Genomic DNA, 23,834 nt, shown 5'->3' with positions numbered 1-23,834 from the left:
TCTTGATCGATTTTTACACTTTTACACGCTATATATGTGAGCTTGGCCGTTCCCGTTTTCCCGAGAATTACAGCAGTTTCATTCCTGGGAATGCGGGAATGAAAAATGTCTGGGAATCCCAGGATCCCGATTCCCTAATCCCAGTGACCATTGTTTGGTTCAATAATAAGAAAAATCATCCTGATGCTGCTTAGAAAGGTTCTTCTCATGAATATCTGTGCAAACAATAAGGAAACATGTGAGCGCAGCCACATATTGACCAGTTTTAAAGCAGCTCCAGAGTACAGTAGCTGAGATTGTAGTGAAAGGTTTTCAAAATGAGCCAAGTGAAAGTACATCCGGAGTTTCACAAAAAGGATGAACGTCACTGAGATGCCAACTGGAAAGAGGCTTTGCAGTCAAATGAGAAGATGACAGAACTTTTGGCCAAAATTTAAAGAGATACAGTATTAGTGGCATAAATATAACACTGCCCATACCTCAAAAAACACCATTGTGGGGCTGATTTTCATTATCAAGGACTTTGTATATGTTTAACCCAGAAGGAAGAATAGATGATGGAAAATACTAGCAAGTACTGCAAGAAAAGCAGTCTTTGTCTGCTAAAAATCTGAAGTTCATCTTTCAGCAGGACAATGATCCCAAACACAAGGTCAAAGGAACCTTTCTGTGGCTCAAGAACAAAAAGGGTGAAATGCCCTACAATTTCCCAGTCAAAGCTCTGATCTTAAAGTGAATAATCCAAGGCAGAATTTGAAAACTGAATTGTGTCATCTGTCTAATCCAAAAAAATGGAAAAAAACTGCCTTGAAGAATGGTCCAAAAATGACTCCTGTGAATTTTGCACAGTAAAAATGATGCAAGCAGTATTATTCCCTTTTTTTCTTATGAAGATTTTTTTCCCTAACATGGAGACCAGGGTTTACATTCCAGGTCCACCCTGCATGTTCTCTCTGTGCTTGGGTGGATTTCCTCCGGGTGCTCAGGTTTTCTCCCACAGTCCAAAGCGATGCAGGGTAAGTGAACTGTCAAAACTAAACTGGCCTTGGTATGTGTCTGGAGTGTGGGTGTGTTTGCCATGTGAAGGACTTGTGCCCTATCTAAGGTACGTTCTTGCCTTTTGCACTATGCTAGCTGGGATAGACTCCAGCACTCCCTGTGACCCTGGTCTGGATTAACCAGGTTAGAAAATAACATGACATAATGCACAGTCACATGCAAAAGTAACCTTGTTTCAGTGCTTTAAAATTTAGAGAGACAAATTTCAGGCTAGTATTTGCAATTTAGTAAGTGAAAGAAGTGTTCAATGGTGAATATATCTCCAAGGTACAGCACAGTAAATATAAATGTCACAAAGAAGAGTCGTATCAAGCCTCTGTCATTATTTTCATACCACTAGAAACAGTAAACAAAATAAAGCACTTTAATAACAGATTTTTTTGTAACTTTATTTTAAAAATATGTATACCCCCATATGTATTTTCAGTGTGATATTTTGAAAATCACTAATTGCAGGCACAATTAGGTTGAAACTATTAACTCTTTCAGGGCTGATGTCGACTTTTGTCAAAAGGAGGAGTTGACGATGGTAATCAACTGTAAACTGTGACAAAACCAACCATTACGTTTTAGTTGGACCCTCGATGCTAGAAGGAAAGTTAGATTCATTGATTTGACTGAGATTCCCTGCACTCTTGTGAGTAGCAAGGTACACACAACGGCAAAAATGGCACTGACATAATGGCGAGAGAGCAAAACGAATGCATAAAGCAAAATACTCCGTGGACGATGTCTTGCCTATTATCTCTGAACTGGACTATGACTTGTCGAACTCAGTTTTTGATACAAGCGATCGAAAACGAATGAGGTTCCAGCTTCAGCTGATCGGTCCCCAACTAGTTGTGGTACCAATAATGTTCGCCAGGGAGGATTGCCACTTCACAATGATAAGAGGTAGAAACCAGATTGTAATGCACTGCGACTGTGACCGATGCTGCTGTCCCAGCCACGTGAAGACAGCCTGGCAGCAAGCCTGCCACACAGTCTTGGCAAACTGGCAGCCACAGCATACAGCAACAGATGTATTATGTTGATTTCTGAATAGAACCATTGATTTTTGGAAAAAATATTCAGCCCTCAAAGAGTTAATTTGTAATGCTAGGTGCATACAGTATATTTTACAATGGTATGCCTGCTCACACTCAATTTAAAGCTATAGATGACTGTAAAGTTAAAAAATACAAAATAATTATCTATATTATCAGTGATAAATATGAAGCTGTATCAAATTAAAATAAATATCAGACTTAAGAATACAGCATGCATCAGGTAAAACAAGTAATTGAACTATGGATGATCACTACCATTGCAGGTACCTATATAAGAACTGTCTTGGTCACAGGTCAAGCAGATAACTTTACAGAGTTTTAAGATATACAAGCTTAGGAGAATTGCTTAGGGCTTTTTAATAAGGCAACATTAAACAAAAGAAAGGGAGAAGTAAATATATATGTAAATAAGAGATGGAGAAGGGAATTAAATGCGGTAATAGTTATTTCACTTATTCTAAAATAATATTGATTATTATTCAATATTATTCGGCTAAGCTCTCCTTCTCAGGGGTGGGGATTGATTTGTCTTCAATTTTGTTGGGTTATTAATTGATCTATTTGTATGGAATGATTATAATGAAAATTAATAAAATAGAATAATAAAAAAAAAAAAAAAGATATACAAGCTTATAATTTGGGATACATTGGGAAGGCATGAACATAACTCTGGGTTCTGCTTGGAAACATCTAGGTCACCAGTTAATTTAAAACAAACTCCTTAAAAGTCATATGTTGGTCTGAAAACACTCTGTAAACAGCATTATAAACAGTGAAACATTACAGTTAATTTAAATATGTAAATTTAGTAATAGTGACAAAAGATTGTGATTGTAACAGAGACTTTTAAATGGTTGTGAGTAACAAGGCTTTGAAATGATACATTAGTAGCAGCTGGAGGACCTTTGGAAAAAGATGAATTGCTGAACAATGACAAATAAAATACTTTTCAAACTTAAAAATTAGAAATATTTTACTCTTTAATTATTTTTATTGTATCTGATGACATCAGTACTGTAGGCTTAATTCTGCAGAGGATATTTAGGCAAAATAATCACTTTCTAGGCAGCAGAACCATATAGAGGGACTCACATGGACTTTCCAGTTGTGGTAAAAAAAAATGTTCAAACCAAGTAACAACAGTCATATTCCTCTAAACATCTATTTTCCTAAAGAATAAAGATTTTCAGCTGAATGCGAATACATGACAAATAAAAGGCATCCTACTGTTATTTATACTGAATTTCCAGTTTACTATGCTTAAATCTTAATTATCCAAATACACCACTCTTTTAAAAGGAATATTGCCTCTTATCAGTTGAACTGAGTTCAGTTCCCAGCAGCCAAGTCAAAGCCGACATGAACAACATAATTAAAGAGCCTGCATCCTTTCCCATAAAAATTATACTGCAGTTCTTTGACCTACAGCTAATCCACATCAGGCGCACACTAGGCACAAAATCATGACAAAAAGGAAAGCAAACATTCATGGGTGAACAAAGTGCTTTAGTTGAGAAGTCAGTATAGGTCTTTCACTGCCATAAACAGATGTCAATACATTTAAACAAAGCTTGTTCTCAAGTTTGTGCATTAACCCTGCAAAGGATATTTTTCAATTAACATTCAGACACTTAGCAAGGCAAATATAAAAGAAATCAAGTTCCTTACCCAATTAGTTTGTCATATTTTATATATCTTGATATTTTGAGTTTATAAAAAGAAAACCTATTTGAAACAAATGTGTTATTAAGATAAATAAAAGTAAGAGTAGGGAAGAAGAATAAAACATCGATATTCATCTAAAACATAAACCAAAGTGGTCACATATGAAGGTGCAACAGAGCACTGTTATATTAATGTAGATCATTGCGGAGTATGCATTGGTACAGCACATTGCTGCACCCACCACACAACGAAACAGCTTGGGATTCTGGTTGGCAACCCCCCAGGCAGATATGCGGTCCAGTCTTATCTTCTGAAAATGACCATCTATCTGCCACAACCAGGTAATATGTGGGCGTTCCCTTAACAATGAGGAACCTGCGAGCCGGATCACCCTCGGGGAATCGCGCCACATGGCCGTAGTGCCATAAATGATGCCCGTAAATGACAATACAGGTAATGTGCCTCAATCATCCTTTTGCAGAGATATCAGGAGCACCACACACCCCTTTCCAGTGACCTCATAACTCCCCCCCCACCCCAACCCCCCTCCCCCCGCTCTCCTAATCCATCTACTGACTTCATAGGAAGAGTCAACAGAAGACATGAATGTCACTGCCTGTCTCACCATAGACAGATACACTACTGATGGCTATGCCCAAGAGGTCATTAAAGACCTGGATCTTGGTTTTTTATCCAGAACACTCACAAGCCCACACACTCAGACTCCTCATTCAGCACACTTCCAGCACCCAGTCCATGCAAGCACTCAACAGAGTAGCAGCAAGAATACACCCCTGATGAATCCCAGAATCAACTGGAAAAATGCAAAAGTTTGGCCTCTACTCTGCATAGTACTCATAGTACCAGTACACAGGCTGGCCACAATAGCCAGCAACTTCGGGGGGATACTGCAAAGTCTCAGGATGTCTCAGAGGGCAGCTCGATCAACTGATTCATACGCTTTACAAAAACTGACAAAGGCCGCAAATAAACTCTGCCAATATTCACGTTTGCGCTCAATGACAACCTTCAGTGCCAGAATGCAGTCAATGGTAAACTTCTTAGGCGTAAAACCACACTGCTCCAGTCACAGGTATTTAAGGAAGTGATCATGGATCCTAAACAGGATAACCTTAACAAGGACCTTACCTGGCACCAAGAGCAGTGTTGTCCCCCTGTCATTGCCACAATCCAGGCGATCAGCATTCCCTTTCCAGATTTGGAGAAGTCCTATTTTCCATTAAGTTGGGATGACGCCCATTTCCCAAATGGAAGCAAAGATTGCTTGCAATGCCAGGAGGACAGCCTTACCACCAACCTGGAGAAGTTCACCCCGGATACCACATATCCCTGCAGCCTTTTCTACCCTCATCTGGGTTCACCAACTGCACAATCTCAGTGAAATTGGGTGGTTCACAGTCTCAAGAACCGTGAACCCAGAGATATCCAATGTTCTAGCTGGAGGATCAGCTTTAAACAGCTGCTCAAAGTATCCAGCCCAGCAGGACACAACAGCAATAACTGTGACTTAGTTCAAAGCCACTAGGGTGAAATAAATATAACCATTCACAAAAGACAAAAAAGTCACCTGCACAATAAAAGTTTACTTTTATTAAAAAAAAAAAAAACAGAAGTGGTCTCCCCTAAACTTTCTCGTATACTCAGATATGGGGATGGATATTTGAGGAGTAAACCGCAAGATACTGATTATATTTTTATATTATGTACACTAAAGAACCATCAACAACAAATCAAAGTTAAATAAATCTGACTCTGCAGCAACATGAATAAAAATTTTGCCATGATAATTTTATTTTGGTGAACAATTCAGGCAAATTACCACTTTCAGTAAGCTCAAGTGGGTCAAAAGCTGCAAGAGACTTTAGTAATGTGTGTAATGTAATACTTGAACACAAAATTTCACTTATGTAAAGCAAAAACGTTCTCAAATATGTATAACCATTTGTCAAATGGAAAATTGCGTTTAATCTCAAAAAACGGTTGTTTCTCAAAAAGATACAAAGAGACAAAAAATGCTTAGAATGTGGTGCTTTACCATAATGATGTGAAATTATCAATTGTTTAATATTCTTGGAGAAACATTTCAGGTAAAATACCACTTCCGGTTAGCGGAAATAGCTCAAAAGTTGATAGAAATATACATTTTGTACCAATACTTGTATGCACAATTTGGTTGACCTAAGTGAAAGCATACTTAAGTTATCATATTTACATATATACACACACACTTCCAAAAATGGTATTTTTGGACTCGGGGAGGTCTAAAACGTCGATATTCAACAAAATCTCGAAATCAAATTTTTGGATGATTCAATACTTTCCCTATACTTCATATACAAGAAAGTAAAAAAAAAAAAAAACCTGTGCATTCTAACAATATGCACAACACAAATACATTTTACAAGCCTCTTCTATTTTCTCTGCAATCCACAATTCAATTCAAGCTTGTGGGTGGATGGAACATATGCAGCAGAACTGAGAGCAAGATGTTGAACAATTAAATGTAACTAATTTGCTATAAATGTGAATAAGCAATGCTTTGGGAAGCAAATGCTAGCTCTTTTCATATTTACAAACATTTGTGTCCACTTTGTGCATGAAACTGTTTTTGTAGATGCTAAAAATAAGTGAGATTATGATATGTCACAAAATGCTTGTTTTCTAGTGTATATAATTAGTGAATTTCACACATTACCATCCCATACCATTTTCTGAGCCCGCTGAACCCCGAGCAGTGTTGCAGGGGGCTAGAACCTTTCCCAGCAAGAATAGGGCGCAAGGAAGGAACAATCACCTGGATGGTAAGCCAGTACACTGCAAGGTGGATGCAGTCACACATACATTAGGGCCTATTTAGTATTGCCAATCCACCTAACCTGCATGTCTTTGGACTGGGGATGGAAACCAGAGCACCCAGAGGAAACCGACACAGACATATGGACAACATGAAAACTCCATGCAGGGAAGACTGGGACTTGAACCCTAAGCTCTTTACTTTGAGGCAGCAGTGCTACCACGTGCCACTGTGCCTCCCATTCACACATTACATTAAAATAAATTACTGCCGGAAGATTTACTTGGTTCCACAGTGCCTTAGACATAAGACTGTAGATAGGTTTAAGTATAGAGTGGTGCTGAACTATCAAGTCTAGGATTGTTCAGATGGGTGCTGGGTACTCAATGGACAAGGCATGGAGAACTAGATAGTTAGTGAGGACAAATATATATATATATATATATATATATATATATATATATATATATATATATATATATAAATAAATAAATAAATAAAAGGATTACTTACATTGTCAGTCAATCAAGAAACTACAAGTACCTATAGTCAATGGTTGATTCATGTCAGGGCACAATGGACAAAATCCACTTATGCATATTAATATTGGTGGAAACCTGTAATGCAACGGTAGTAGAAGAGTCTCTAGATTTGCAAAAGATGTAAGAGCTGGCAAAGACAACTGACCCCTGTAATTTGGCAGAAGACAACAACTGGGTGTGGAAGAATTTTATCAGTGGAAATGGTATTAGTATGATCTTGAACTGGTTCTTGTAAACCACTGATATTCAAGAAAAATAGGCCGATTGTTGGATAGGATGTTCTCAGTAAGGCTAGGTAAACATTCTCTTGACTGCTGCTGCTGTCAAATAGTGTAAGTGGCACTATAATGATCTTCTAAACCTGGCAATTATATTCTTCTCAGAGAAAGCAGTTATTTGAACTATAGGACACAAATACATTACATCACAGTTCTACAGTACTGGATTAACTCTTTGTCTTTGTATAAGTAATTCAAAGATATTTTGGGAAACTGCCACTTATTATATATGTATTAGGGACTTGGAAGAATCTTATGACCATTTACCGAACTACATTGAAGCAAGTACTGAAAAAGTATAGGCTCTGGTTCTACAGTTGCTTGTCATTTGATCTCTGTATTGGCGCGGAAAAGTCAAGTCTAGCAGATATTCAACATGAAGCAGAACTCCATCAGGGTGTGCCTTGTTTCTGCTTCTGTGTTTGATTTTTATGAAAAGCACATTTACATAAAGGAGACAACAGTAAAATGCTCAAACTGTTTCAGCAGCAAGAGACTTGAATTGAGTAGTGATAGAAAGGTGTGTGGCAAGTCTCCAGATGAAGCTTTCGATTTACTGGACAATCTGGCCAGTGACTAAATGAATACTAGAGGGTGAAATAAAGTTCCCAAACAGGGATATCAGTCTACATAATAAGGTAATTATTAGGTTCCTGCTAAGTTTCACAACATTTTCGGTAGCTTACAAAGAAAAGAAGCAAGTCAAGAAATCCACCACACTCACCACCTGCTGAAAATTTACAAAGGATGAATAGCACAGAACTTCAGATGTCTGGAAAAGTCCAATGGTGAATTCTTCGAAAACTGACATTAAAGTGACCAATTAGTTATTTGTTATGCTTGTTCCTCACAAACATTATCTGCTTAAAAAACACTCATATTAAAAATAATTATATATTTAAATACAATAGCAATCGAAAGTTTAGAATCACCCAGAAATTGATTCGTTTTTACCAAGGGACCATTAAATTGATTTAAAATAGAGCCACAACATTATTAATATTGTAAATGGCTATTTCTGCTTGAAATGACTGATCTATAATTAATTATTCATACATTACAGCTCATCCTTTTTAAACCAGTAATGGCGCACTGCACACTTGCCTTGAGCATTCATAGTTTTCATACTGTTTCTCTGTACATTTAGCATTTGTTTGCTCAGAGGTTGATACGCTTGCTGCTTCCTGAGGAGATCTTCTTTTCTCCACTTCTTCTCATCTTTCGTCAGCATCTTTTTGCATTAAAAGTGATTAAGTCAGTGTTTGTGTTGCAATTACTTAGTACGTTTCCTTAATTTTTTACTTAAGATGGCACTTAAGTCTTCAATCTGCCTAAAGAATGACTTAAGATTTGAAGAGTTAAGGGAAGTAACGGTGAAGGTGGTAGGGATGAGAACGGCACCCGTAAGCATGCGCTGCATGGCTGCCTTGCTGGCCACTGCCAAGAGTTGATTCTACAATAAAATAAAATAAAAAGAGGAATAATCTTGGAGGTCAATCATCACCCTGAAAGCGGATAGTAGACATCACCTAGTATACAGTATGTGTACCAAATTTCAGGTCTATTAGGTCAAACGGTTTGCGAGCTACAGGTGATTTAAAATCCTGGACAGACAAACGAACAGCCATGGTAGCGTATTATATATAAAGATGCTAATTGGTCACAAGAGAGTAATTGTGTTTAGTTCTGGGTTAAAAAAACAAAGCCAAAACAAAACAGCTTCCTCAAGAAGCACTTTAGTAAAAGTTATTCCAAAATTCCACACAAAAGTGTCAACTACTTTATTGTGAGAATAGGGAAAATTGCATCTAACCAGGATAGAAAAAGAAGCGGGAGAGTTAGACTCACAACTGCACAAATGGATAAGTACCCAAGAGTATGTAGTTTGAGACATATATATCTAACATGGCCTCAGTTGTCTACTTTCTTATATAGTACACTCACATTCACATAGCATGTGAATGATGGATTGGGTCTGCAGTGGTTAATTTTATTTTTTGCAGTGTGGAATGCCAGCTGATAGCTGTGACAGAAGCAGGTATTCAATGAATAACATACAGAGAAAGACTAATTTTCATTTTTCTCTGCCTTTTAAAACTTAGAGCAAAAATGTAAAGTTACATGCAGTTTTTTGTGATGGAGAAAAATTTTTAATCACATTTTCACAGAGAATGGAGAAAGCAAACATTCATTGACTGGTCATGAGTCTTGTCTTCAATTCAAAGGCTTGCTCCCATGCCAAAGTGTTTCTTCTGCATGCACTGCTCTGATTTTCTGTAAGTGTTTATTTGGCAAGATTTTAGAAAATTGTATGTGTTTTACTTGTTAAGAGTATAAGACTGGATGACTTGACACAAGGCAAAATTTGTTTTCATGGACATATTTGAAATTGTTTGCAGTGGTCCAATGTTGACACTCAAAGTTAAATATTTCACCAGAAAAAGATATCTCCGGTCTCCATGAAAAGTTTAAAAAAAAACAAAAAACGTTGCCATCTCTACAAACTATATTCAATAAGAAATATATTTTAAAAAATTGGGTGGAGTATTTCTTTAATATTTACTTTTCATTATTGCTTTAGGCAGCATGTGTCAAGTCAGAAGCCACATAAAACATGGACTGCATCCAAAAATGCATGGGAGAGACTGAGATGACTAAAACTAACTTTTCTAACATCAAAAGGGCATTTTAAATGGTTATTTAAATCTGTTATAATAATAATAAATGCAGAAATTAGAAATATGACATATATATGAATGTTCCATTGTTTTTAATGGCACAGAAAGCCTGCTTTTGCTGCTTGTAATGAACGCTTAGCAAGCACAATCATGTTCATTTTACTAATGACATCATCAGTGAATGCTTTCCGTCACTAGCGTTTTAGAAGGTGGCTGAATGCTCTGCATTGGCAGTGCAGCATATTCTCTCCTATTTTCTCATCTTCTTCTAATACTGTTACTTTTTTACTTGTGAATTTGATTGCTGCCTGTCTCCTGATGCTACCAGGTTAGGTTTTAATGGATCAGGCAGCAATGATGGACGGAAACCATGACTTGGTTTAAAATTAAAAAAAAAAAAATGTAAAAATGACTCAAACAAGTCCTGAATGAGACAGGCAATTCTGCATTTATAGTCTAATGTCAAAATAGAATTGTGATTTGTACCAATTTTATAGCGACACTTAATTATTTTTTAATGATCTAGCTGTGGTATATAATACACTATTAAAAAATACTTGGTCAAGTTAGCCTCACAAACTGAAAGTTAAAACTAAAAATGCTCACAAAGAAAAATTTTTGCTCTTCCCCTTAAGGGGAAAAGTGAATGAGTGCCTTACTAACACTTGTACACCAGTACATATTTGGCACATTTTAAGCCTGGGAGTACTTGGGAATCCTTCATGGGGGAGATAAAGATTGTTGCTGGGGAAAGGAAGTTTGGCTCCTTTGACCATTTGCTTAACTATGACTTGGGCAAACATATGCAGTACATAAAAAGCAATAATTAGTGAAAGAGAACACAAAATCAGGCAATGAAACACTATAATATTTCATTGCTGTCTGTGGTATTTTATGAATCTGACCAAGTAGTGGTAAACCATATGCACAGCCCTCTCATTAGAAACTGAGAAATTTTTGCTGTGTAGTCCTATTACAGTGACATAAGTGATTAGGATGCAGTTTTGTGAACACCTGTAAAATAACAGCACCACCATTGTACCTTTATTAATAGCAAAGATAGGCTTTACTGTAGTAGTTGTTATATCTGTGAATTTAAGACATGCAACAATATTTTATTTACTTTATGTGAACACTGATGAGCAAATCCCATTGAATTTGGGTCTCTCAGTTCGCAGAAATGTTTTCAAACATCACTGAACTCCACAAAATGTATTCAAGTCAATTGGGAAGAAGGAACTGAACTAGTTTGAGTGGATTATAATGGTGCAATGGTCTTTTAAATGTCCACGAGGGTTAGTGAAAAGTCTCCCAAAGTTCTGGACTGATTATTGTGTCCAAACATGTGATCTGAGATGTGAAGTAGCACAAACAGCAATAAGTAAATAAAATATACCGTAGATCATTGTGCTAAAAGAGTGCCAATCTTGGAGCATGCCCCGAAGTGGTGACGTGGGAGTGGCTTGTTTCTTTGTTCCAAGTCGCAGCTCCGGACACAGTGGGAATGTGTTTTTCTCATGTATGTGTGTAAATGCTTCACACTTACATTTCCTATTAAGAATAAACACTTTGTAAATAGTAATAAATCTTTTGCTTTTATTATTTCACAGTGTGTCCTACGTTTTCTGATGAGGGGAGGGGTGGGGGGATGATCCCTTAAGGCTTGTTTTAAGATCTTTGCCGAGCACATGGCTAATTTGCATGCATAATTAGCCATGCGGTGCCATGCTGTCAGCACACAGTGATTAGTGTTATTTATCCAGATACAGTACTCAAAATACTGCAAGTTTTTTCTTTATTTTTCTTAAATGCATGCTGACTGGGAATCCAGCAGGGTTTCTCAACCTCTGTTACTTTTGGACACATTTTTATCTTTTTAAGTTCATGGAGGACCAACACATGGCAATCAGAGAATATGGGGGAGTTGAAAGGACTGTGAGTGAAGGAAAGGAGTGCAGCTAGCGATAAGGAAAAATATCTGACAGCACTGCTCAATGGACAGGGTGGGGGGGATTTAGTTTTAATGCATCTCAGGAGCTGAAACATCACTTTTATATCTCATATTTGTGACACAGCAATGGCCAAGTCGGCAACAATCTTATAGTAGACATGTGTGAAAGTTTTGCACATGGCTGCTACAGCTCTGTATAGTCACGTTGGCCTCGCAAATAAGCATCATGGGGTGCCTTGGGAAAAAAAGATGTTTGCCTAAGCAACCACACACCAAATTCAGCAAACAAGGTCACTAGCAAACAGCTTATTCGCTGATAAAAACACTTTGGCAAACTTTACTGAACAACAGTAGTATATAATGAAAGCATGAGCTGCTTAATTTCAGTATTAACTCTTTTAGGGTAATTTTTTTTTTGTTTCTTTTCTCCCAGGGCTGAATATTTTTCCAAAAACTAACATTTTTTAAAAAAGAACACAAAGCAATTGTTTAACATATCAAATCAACAAAAAATATTTACTTTTGACAAATGTTACTGTCTTGCATGTTGTATGAGCCTGCATACTCTATGATTTCACATACATATCACATACATTTTACACAGCAAAGTCTGATCTCGCTCAAAGCAGCCAATTTCAGTCATTGCCACATTGCACTCCTTACAATATGTGTTGCTTTGGTGCCTATTTTTCAATTGTCTGTTGCTGCATTTTCTCACATATATTGTTAGTGTGTACTGTAGAGAGACAAGTCACCCATTTGCCATCGTGCCATGCCACTGCCACCAAGTTTTCTGCCTGCATGAAAACCGTATTGTCACCTCTTTTCATCTTCTGAAACTTTATGAACTTTATGTATGGCATTATAGCCTGGCTCACCCCATGGGATTTGCTTCTGTTTATTACAGAAGTGAATAAAACTTTGCAGCAGCACGTACCTAAGCCACCAGGGGACAAAACACGTTTGGACCAATGCTCCCTGAAGTTATATCATCAGTTCTGTCCCATCTCTATTTGTAATGCCACAGCGCGCTTCATCTCGTCTTTCGTTGTGGGTTTCCACTTTGAAAAACGAGAATGCGATGCAAACGCAGCCCGCGATTCAAAAAAAATCTCTGCCTACCTGTTTGTCTCGTCTGACAGTAGCTGAAAAGCAGCATCAGGAGAGAGCAGCCTGAAGTACAGCAGCTGGTGATCTGTCGTGTCCAACAGCAAGCCATGCCGTCTTGTAAACTCCGGTAGCCAGATCGGCTCTCAACGGATCAATGTCTGTGTATTTATCCCATGCGAACCTTGCCGTAGATGCATCGGCTGCGCGAAGGCACTCAACTGGCAGCAGATCCGCTGGCGCGGCATCGGCTGGTGTCTGATCAGCTGATTCCTGCTTCTCACTCTCTTGCTCGATCTCCTGATCACTGCCAATACAATCCGATTCTGAAAAATCAAGAGTCCGACTCCGCGATAATGCGCAAAACATCGTCTGCCGAGTGTTTTCTTTTCTGCACTTGCTTCGCTGCCTTTTCACATGTCGGTGCCATCTTGCCATTGTTTACATTTCGCAACTCACGCACACGCAAGGTTTAGTTGCCGAGTCAACGAGTCTAGCATTCCTCCAAGCACAGAGGGAATGCCTGTGACGTGACAGTGAGATTTGTCGCCATTAACAGCTGATTGTCGCCCCCTATCCCTGGATGTCGACTTTTGTCGACATTAGCCTTCAACCCCTCCTTTCGACAAAAGTCGACATCCGCCCTAAAAGAGTTAAAAGGAGGACGAACAGGTAAAATGTAACAAGGGCTTCATTTTCTTTACCACATCATCACAAGGTAAGGTGCTTTTAAGAGCGAGAAAATAGTTCACACTGTTTTTTGTTTTCCCATGGCTGTGTCATGAGCCGACTGTAAATTTTAATCTTCAACCTCTTTTAAACATTCTTAACTCTGTTTTTAATATTCTTAGGGCTCATTTATACTTCACACTCAGAACGCGTACGCGCCCGCATCATGGCCGCCACGCGTTCTGAGCGTTCATTTGATGCGTCCTCTGAGCAGGTCCTCAGAAATTAACGTGACGCGTGCACGAGTTGCAGTACCAGCAAAAAGTCGGGGGGCACAGTGTGCTAAAAGTTGGAATGTGACGTCAGAGTCTCTGTTTACTATCTACATGTGACAGAAAGCCGCTTTGCGGATCCTACAAGATCGGTGTGCGCGCTTCGATATTTGATAAATGGTTCGATGTGGTGAAGCAAAATGCCGACATACAGATGTATTCATGGTGCTTTTATATTCAAGAGGCGCATATTCCTGATCATAATGACACGATACGTTTTAAAATTCTCACATACCGTCTTCTGTGCTATCTTTTCTTCTAGGGCTTCCTCTGCTCCTGACAGCAGCGAATCGCCAGCATAGATCGCCACACTGAGCACATTAAATGTATGATATTCCAACTCTCTGCACATTTAGAATCCATAGATACTGTATATACTTATCACTTTCATGATGAAAACCATTAAAGTATGTATATTACATTTTACAGATAAATCGGTAATTTCGTTTAAATAATGAATACTGTTAATAATTACACACATGGGGTGACACAGTGGCGGAGCGTTAGCGCTGCTGTCTTGCAGGGAGTCACATCGCTGATATAACCTGCCTGGAGTTTACACGTTTTCCTTCTGGGTTTCCTCAGTGTGCTCCAGTTTCCTTCCAAAGATATGCAGATTTGGGGATTTGGTGCCGCTAAAATGACGCTAGTGTATGTGAGTGCTTGTATTCACCTTGCAATGAGAAGAGGCATCGTCCAGGGATTGCTTCTCATTCGTGCCCAATGCTTGCTGGAATGGACACATCCCTGGATTTAATCAATAAACATCCTTTTCAGAGATATTGCGGTAAGGTGTCATCAGAATTTAATGGGTGTTCTAGGAAATTCACAACACAGAGAAGCCGAACATGTTCTCACCGTGATAATATCTCACACTGCTACCTGGCGGATTCCTCCAGATTTACGTAAAGTACGCACGCAAGTATAAACACTTCAACGCTTGCATAGCAGGAGCGTCCGCTGCAGCATGCGTCGCGACGTGTGAAGTATAACTCCAGCCTTAAGGTGCCTTTTAATGATTGTGTATTTATTTATGGTGTTTCTGGAAATAAGAGTAATTAGGATGAATGTAAGATTGGGAATTTCCACATTTTAAAGACCATGCTAGCTATTTATACATTGAGAAAAGTTAAATTAAATAGGCAATGTGATATGATGAGGATATTTCATAGCCTTGTGAAAGCCAGAGTTTGTTTAGAATATAAATTCTACATAGTGACCTTAAATATAAACTCTTTTGTGACAGGATGTTGTGTTAATGACGCATTTTGTAAACTTGAGGATAATGAATTGATATTTCTTATCTGAAATGCAATTTAGCCATTGTTTTTTCCTTTAGGGTAAGTTGTGTTTTTCTTTTTTTTTTTACTAATGACAACATAAATGATTGTTGAATATTGATTAATAAAGTTCAAATGGAAAAAAAAACTAAGCTCTGAAGAAAGTCTGCCATCAAAATAATCCCTACAGGCTGTAAGCTTTGAAAGTTGCTTATGACTTGTAAGACAATATTATAAAGATTACCATATACAGTAGTTTAATAGGGTTTCTTGGGGTTCATTGACTATATATGTTGTTTAAGGCTGGCATCACAATATTAGTAAGTCGTGGTCGGTTACAGTGTGCCTGTGACCACTTATTGTGTAGTGTGACACTCCCAGGGACTTAGGCATTGCATTCTATTACACTCCATGACAAACATTCTATTACACTCCATGACAAATTGAAACAAGTTTGATTTTATGATAGTTGCAGTGGCCGACTTTTTTGTGTACCTGAGTTGACAAGCAATTAGAGGTCAGCTGAAAGTATAAGTCATACAATGCAGCTGCAAAGAAAAGAAAAAAAAACAGGTGTTTTGAGTGGTACAAGCTATAGAGAGGCTTGTCTGTTCAATGTCTAGTATATGTCATATCCCTACAGAATGGAAACAATTGGGCCAAGACTGTGGCTGAACTCATCATAACTGGTAACATTTTGAACAGGCACTGCTACTGTGAAGCAGCATGTTAACAGTCTGCCAAATGAGGCAATCTAACAATACTTGTGGCTCAATAAGAAAATCTAAGACTGTACCAAAAAGTCATGAGAGATTTGTGTAATTTGCCATCTCCTGCAATGATTCTTCATATAATTTAATGTCCACAAGGCAAAAAGATGGGGCATCTGCAGTTGTTAAATGTGATACTGGTCATAAACACCTCCAAGACAAGGAAAATCATATTTGTATCATTTGTTATAACTCCTGTGTAGAATGCACTCTCGCTAGAGACTAGTTTCTTTTTAATTAAGAAGTTGATGTTTTCTTGCTAATTACAAAGCTTCTAAACATATCCCAAGTTTAGGGCTACAGTTGAACAGTTTGTTCACAAAAAAAATATACTAATGCTTTAATGATTGATACTGTAATAATTAATTCAAATAAAATGAAAGAAAGGTACTCAAAACAGAGCTACACTACCAATAAATTACTGAGAACCTTAGTAATCAGACCAAATTTAGTAATTTAAGTTACAAGTCCCTGCCTCAAGGAATTTCCAGGGAAGAAAAATCTCCACTCTGTAGCACTAACCCTGAATTGTTCAGCTAGTTTAAAGCAGAATTTATTAATAAATTACTCTTAAAATTAACTTACAGCTTTCTTACCTGCATCCAAAATACCTTGTGCCAGGATGGCACCAAATTTGGCCATGACATCATCATGTTTATCATTTATAACTTTGGCGTACAGCTGCCGGAACTGGTTCACCTTCGAAGAAAAATAAACAATTACAGATGGTCACTCCCATCTATGCTTTAAGGGTTAAGCTATTGCAAAATTTATGGTAGTAGTATTAGATGAGGGACAAAGAAAGAAAAAACTTAAATCAGCAAATGGATGGAAAAGTACAAACTGCACGCATGATCCTTTATTTAGGTTTGAGTAGTAGTTAAGTATCATATGGTTAAGTGCAGCAAAGTAAGTGTCAATTTCAACACAGTACAGCTACAATTTGGTATGGAAGCTACTGAAAGACACTAATTTGTGGTGGTAGGCTTAGTGAAGGGCACTATACAAAATAAAATATTCTCACAGCAGAAAACTTACATAATATGTTGAGTTTTAGGCTACTATAATATTGTATTGAATGCAGTTAAGAATGTGTTTATATATTAATAAATCTATACAGTTTCTGTGAAGTCCGGAGAAAATGTAATTTACTTTAATTACATATGAAATGAAACGATAAAGTACAGAACAAAACAATATTTCTATAGTCAGTTCTGAAATGCAACTGGCATTATAAAATCAAAACATATCAAAATGTATAAATTGTACTATGGCACATTCATTTTAATAGCTCTTGTAGAATACAAACCAAAGATCAATTTCTTTAAGGCTGTAAGAACATTAAATTTCTATGGCTTGGAGAAGTTCAGCTGAATCAAAACATGTACAGTACATTACACTGGCATCTTGAAATGCTGATATTTTTTTTCTTAAATCAATTTTGGTAATGTGAATGTTATGCCTGATAAACGTAAGTGCTGTTATTTGAAATACTTACTGTACATGTGGCATGCAGCAAAGAATCACAAATTAGTACATCACTTTGATTTATGCTTTAAATCAAGGGTCGGCATCCATTTCCATAAGTGTCATTAGCCAACGGCATGTCAGTGGACAATAGCAAATAGTTTATTTTCAAACTAATTTTAGCATCTGGGTAAAGATCTACAGTTTTATTAAATAAATGTATAGCAATCCTCTTATTTAACCTAGTCTTATTTGAACTTTCAGCAGTGTGGATCAACTGATAATCTGGCTCCAATGTAGAGAAGTAGAAATATGCTATATCTTTGATGAGGAAGCTATTCGATCGGTGGTCCATGTCATGTGACTAATCACAAATTCTTAGTTCTTTTTTTATTTCTTCTCTCTGCTTGAGGTCCCACTGTATCTGTTGCGACTCTCTATAATGCATATTTAACGTTGAATCCTTAAAAATCTCCTTCTACAAGGTGGATTTTGGGTGTTGTGGGTGCAAAGGGGGAAGATCATTTTTCCATGTTAATCCTTGGTCATCTGTTCTTTTTTTACCATGCTTAATATCTACGTGTGATCTTGTTGGAATTTATTCAAGCAATCCAACGTTTGGATTTTTTTCCACAAGAAACATCCCTTTGACAAAGGTGAAGAATTGACACCTGAGCCATGCCTGTGAGATTTGTTAATAAATAAGGAGTCTGACAAATGGGAGGAGATCATACAGTTGATCTTTGGTTAGCTAATACCTAGGTTGTCCCAATATCTCAGCCAGATACTTTTTAAAGGCTGTTAAGATTTCTACTTCAGCTATTTGAATTAGCTGTTCCATAATCTCACAATTCTTTCTTTGAAGTAGTATTTTCTGGCTTCAGTCTTAAGTGCACTTCCCTTTAAATTCCAGTTGTGGCTTTGAGTAAGTTATTCCCTAATTAAACAAAATAACTAATGAGTCCAGGTGTGGTCTCAATAGTACATTATACAGTCTGATGCATATATTTGATTTATACTTATAAATTTGATACCAGAACACAATTTAACTACTTCTGCACATTTCCTAGATAATGAGAATGTTGCTTCCTGTAAGTTGGTATATCTAATCTATTTACAAATGTATAATTAATGTTCATTTTGACTGTATAGAGCATTTTGTATTTTACTACATTAAAACTAACTTTCTAAGTGTTCACACAGTTTTGACTAGGTGTTTTTTTTTTTTTTTTAATTGTTTGTTGGCTTTCAGTATCTGCTGTCAGTCAGATGTTAGTGTCATCTGCAAGTTGTGCAAGCTTACTAACCATAAAAGAACCAATGTTATTAATAGAAATTAGAAAAACTAGTGGTCTAAGACAGACCCCTCTGTGCCTCCATCTATTACTTCACCCCATATGTGGAGTATTCTCTTCTTTCTCTATTGTTTGTTTCTGGTTTATTAACTACTTGAAATACAGTTTTATGAGTTTAAGCTATTGGCATTTAATATAAGCTCAAAAAAGTCTACCAGACAATGTTTCTGAGTTACCAGACTTATGTTATGATGATACGTTTTGTCCTATGCTTTGATGGTTGTTTGTTTAAAAAAGTAACCCATTATGCACTACGGGGTTTTTGGCATTATTCCACCTACATTACATACCCAAAAATAAATGACTATTACACTGCTCATGTAATAAATGGCCAAAGGGTAGTGAGTACACCATTTAAAATTTTTAAAAGTATCTATATGATTAAAAACAATTGTTTACACCAATACCATCTCAAAAACACATTTGTTGCTTTTAGGATTTCTCTCCAAAAAACTATTTTACAGTAAATAATTAAGACAGTTTAGAATGCACAACCCAGGAATCAATTTCCTTTTGTGCCCCAAGCGCTCAGCTATCATTGTATCAAGTTTAGATAGCATGGCATTTCATGTCCTGAATAAACTAAGCACATATATACATTTTCATATTAGCTTCTTCTAGTGCTGGGTTACAGGGGTAAGGACAATGCCTTTCCTTGCAGCTCTTGGGCTAGGGCATGAAATAGGCAGCCCTGAGTGCAGAGCTAGTCATACAGACATATTCACCTAAACCAGTGTTTCTCAGCCACTTTTGAGTCACAGGTATGCAGTTGCTGGGTTGCAAGTACATTAGATTTGTCCAAAGCATAATTCACCCCACCCTGAAAAGATCAAAAGAGCTGTGCAATATTTTTTTTAATTCCATTTCTAATTAAGCTCACTTCATAATCCCAACTAATCCCCAACAAAAAATGCCACACTTTGAATTTATTTCCTGTTTGTAATCACACTCATTTCGGATTTGAGGCTGTACTCTAAGTTGAATTGAACAGGCACTGCTCAGTAAACTAACATAGGGAGAATGGGCTAGAGACAGCATCCGGGTATGGTAGCTGAACCCCTGACATTTGAACTGTAAAACTGCAAACTGCAATGCTTTAAAGTTATACTAAAAGCAGCACTTACAAATCAAGTGCAGCATCATTCTTCATGAAATGTGTGACTCTTTAACAGAGTCAAAACTGGGATCAGAATCTGACTCAAGCTTTGTGCATAACAATGCATAAAGATCAGCTTTCGCAGAAGCCATTTAACATATAATATGAATGACCAATCATAGACAATTATACCTCATTGGAATGGGCTGAAAGTCAGCTATTCGATTGTAATAAACTTTCCATGGTATGTGGCTTAAAGTGGGTGAGATCTTTGATAAAAGCAGATTAACTCATCATTTGTGATGTGCTGCTTACCTCAGGGTATACATGTACAAATTACATATTTTAATAATAAAACAGAGCAGACAACGTGGAAACTTGATTTATTTGAAAGAAAACACCCTTGGATATGTAAAAATACCATTACTGCTTTTGATTTACTTTTAGGTTTACTGTAACATACACAAACAACTCTGAAATATGTATGTGTCCTGCTGGTGGGACACCTCATGCATAATAATAAGTGGTTAAATGAGCATTACAAGTTAAGCTAAGTATAATTTTTCATTAAAGTTTGAGTGTTGTGTGCTATAGCACCTACTGTTGGTTGGTTATATGTTCCATGAAAAGATAAGGCACTCAGTGAAGTCTGTAAGATGAAAGAACCTAATTTTTCACAGAGCAAGTGTGTTTATTAAACTTTGATGGTGTAAGCATTTTAAAAGTCTCCTTGCAAAGTGTGCATGCCTCATGTAGAAACACTGGTTAAACAACACCAAATTTATAAATCACATTTGAATTTATTCAGACAGATGATTTAATATGAAACATACAAATAGCAATTAATGGCTTACATAACAGACAAATACAATGTAATTATAAAAAAATGCCTTCACATGCCTTAACAAAGCTTATAAATATGTATAATGTACGTGGGCATATTTAGGAAAAAAAAAACAGGTTCTAGCATTTGTTTTAGGAGCCATGTTACTATTTAATTAAAACCACCCTTAGTTGTGTAATTTTCCCAGAGGTCACTAGAGGTCACTGTGGAATAGAAGTTGTGAAGTTTTGCATGATGTTACTGACCCAGAAATTCATGGGTAGTCAATAAGTTGCTTTGACTTAAAATATTTACAAAAAGTTTGGCTGAACTTGAATAAAAAATATATCAAAGTTAATTTCTGTGTATAACTATTTGTTTAATTAGAATATATCACTATCAGGGCTTATCACAATGATCTGATCAAATTTTAAGACTATTTATTCAGTAGTCCAGCAAATTCCATGCCATTCATTTCTCAAACCTGTATTATGCTTGCCACAATATTTTTGAATTGGATCAAAGACAAAAGTGAGTGCATCTTACTGGGATCAAGAAATGGTTTGACTGATTTTATGAGGCTGTGATTATTGTAACAGTAAGCATGATTGATGCACAGATGTACCCTTTCACAGAATTTGTCTGGTGTAAAAGAACCAAGCTAGCACTTTATATTGTTGCTCTCACCTTCGGGCAGGTAACTTCTGTTTGTTGGATCATGATGAGGGCAGATGCTATTAAAGCTCCCTGTCGTACATAGTTCACTGGGTCATTTGTCATAGGTTCTAGGAGATTGATTGCTTCCTGAAACAGAAAAGTAAGAAAATAAAATGCCACAATGTTTTGTAGCCAGATATTCAGTTGAGGAAGGATGTCACCAGTTTTCTTTGTGTATATGTAACTGTGAATGTCGTAACAAGAAAAATGTTAGGTTATCTGGGCAACGTTCACACCATAAAGTGCCAATGCATCAATCTAAATTAGACCCCAATCAATAATATCACATACTGATATTGAGCAAATACTGAGTCCCTATCAATGTAGACCATCCACCGATAATATAACAATGAAATTCTACATATATTTTAAAAAAAAAGATGCCAAATGATGATGATAAACTGTGTGTCAACAATATATATGCAAAATAAATACATGGTCTTGAAAATTACTCAACTCAACCTGTATTCATTGTCTCTGGGAATAACAGTAGGGCTTATTTTTAAGAAGATTCATAAATCATTTGTTTAATGACTTCTATGCTTTTATTTCAAAATTTTCCTGTTAAAATGCGATATCGTTCACAGCCTGTTAAAGTGGTTGCTGCACAGCCTACTTTGAACAAGCAAGAGGTTTTCACTCGACAACCAAAATAAAAGGAAAGAAAGAAAATTTAAAAAGTTCAGCTTTAGAATGGTTGAATATTTATCTCTAAGTCACAACAATTGCTCAACAGAACAAGTTCTTTGTCAATAAAGGTATTTTAATATCAAAGTATTTTTTTTCCAATTAAATAACCAAAATCCCCAGCCTATTAGCTTTCAAAAGTGCCCTCACTTGTTACTGTGGAGTAAATCAATGACTTTTTATGTAAAAACATAAGCTTTCCAAAGCTGTTTTGCTGGCTGTGAATTTATTTGTACTTGACAAACAATAGGGAGTTTCTTAGCATACATCAACAACAACCTAATACTTTTACATGTGGCAGAATTGGGAAGTAAAAAGGAAGGTCATACCCTTTTCATATTATGTGTTAATTCCTGAACCACTCCTGGCCTAGTGCCAAAGTTGTAAAACCTGTTAAGTGATTTGTCTGCATGTCTTTCAGATGGATAAAGCTTGGGTAGGCAGCTGCAAAACTAAAATAGAAAGTTTTTACTCAGGAAACATAGTAAGCAATTTTGTTTTACTTTTCAGGTGAGAAGGCAATTAGAAACAAATTTGGTCTTTAGTTATTTTATGTGTAAGACTAGTCTTGCTGAGCTAGACGTATAAAATATATATATATATATATACACACACACACACACACACACACACGGAGACAACCATGAGTGAATTTTGCATAAAACTTGGTGGGAATAATTACATAGCTCAGCAAATGTCACATTTTTAAACCTATCCAATGCCTCATGAAGGCAGTGTTCAAAGTAGGGGTGGTAATTTTGACTTCAAAGAGCAGTAGTGTTCTCGCTAACCTGATCCAATAGAGTACAAGCTTCCAATTGGACGAATTGTCTACAGTTGTAAAGTCTCCTACAAAAAAAAAAGTGTCACATGTGCAGAGAGCACAATGCACGTTTTACAAATAAAATTAACGCGTTGCATGGGAAAAACCTCTAACATTCGCTTATACATAGGCATTCGAAGAAAACATATATGGAAAACATAAATACGAGTGGTAAATGTGAACAATACATTGTCACAGATGCTGTGTGTGCTCTCTGCTGGTCAGCATTACAACAATAGTGTAGGAGTCAATGTAAGCTTGACAGAATCAGCAGATATATTTATTAAAATATGAACTGCCAAATATGCATCTGAAGTAAACCGAGTGTCATACCCTGTCAAAAAGACTGGTAAGAAAGCTGATAATGAGGAGCCACAGCAAATTCATATTTTCGTACTCAAAACACTTGAATCAACAAATCTGTCTAACGACACTAGTAAAGCACAGACAAGGCTGCACAGCATCCATCTACTAACTGCACATCTAAATGATTAACCAAAGTAAATTAATATTACAGTGTACTCTCTAATTGGAAATGCAATATACCCACAGACCACAATGCTTATCTAAAATTTACTTGATGGTGCTATGGCAAAAAGTGATGCAATAGTCAAAATGACAGAAGATAACATAGAAGACAGAAGTTACTTCTCAAACATGCAGCCAAGTAG

At 36.8% G+C, this 23,834-nt stretch overlaps 1 protein-coding gene across 3 annotated transcripts in view; it reads right to left on the bottom strand.

Annotated features, from left to right (window-relative positions):
* Positions 1-23,834, bottom strand: part of psmd1 (proteasome 26S subunit, non-ATPase 1) — a 238,805-nt gene that overhangs the window by 63,240 nt on the left and 151,731 nt on the right. For all 3 annotated transcript variants that reach the window (XM_051923647.1, XM_051923648.1, XM_051923646.1), the window contains 2 exons: positions 21,624-21,740; positions 16,792-16,894 (listed from right to left, as the gene is read on the bottom strand). In XM_051923647.1, the coding sequence (XP_051779607.1) occupies positions 16,792-16,894; positions 21,624-21,740 (220 nt within the window). The remainder of the gene's footprint in view (positions 1-16,791; positions 16,895-21,623; positions 21,741-23,834) is intronic.

The sequence above is a fragment of the Erpetoichthys calabaricus genome, chromosome 2 (assembly GCF_900747795.2).
Source record: "Erpetoichthys calabaricus chromosome 2, fErpCal1.3, whole genome shotgun sequence".
NCBI classification, from domain to species: domain Eukaryota; kingdom Metazoa; phylum Chordata; class Cladistia; order Polypteriformes; family Polypteridae; genus Erpetoichthys; species Erpetoichthys calabaricus.
This window is presented reverse-complemented; position numbering and strand designations above follow the sequence as displayed.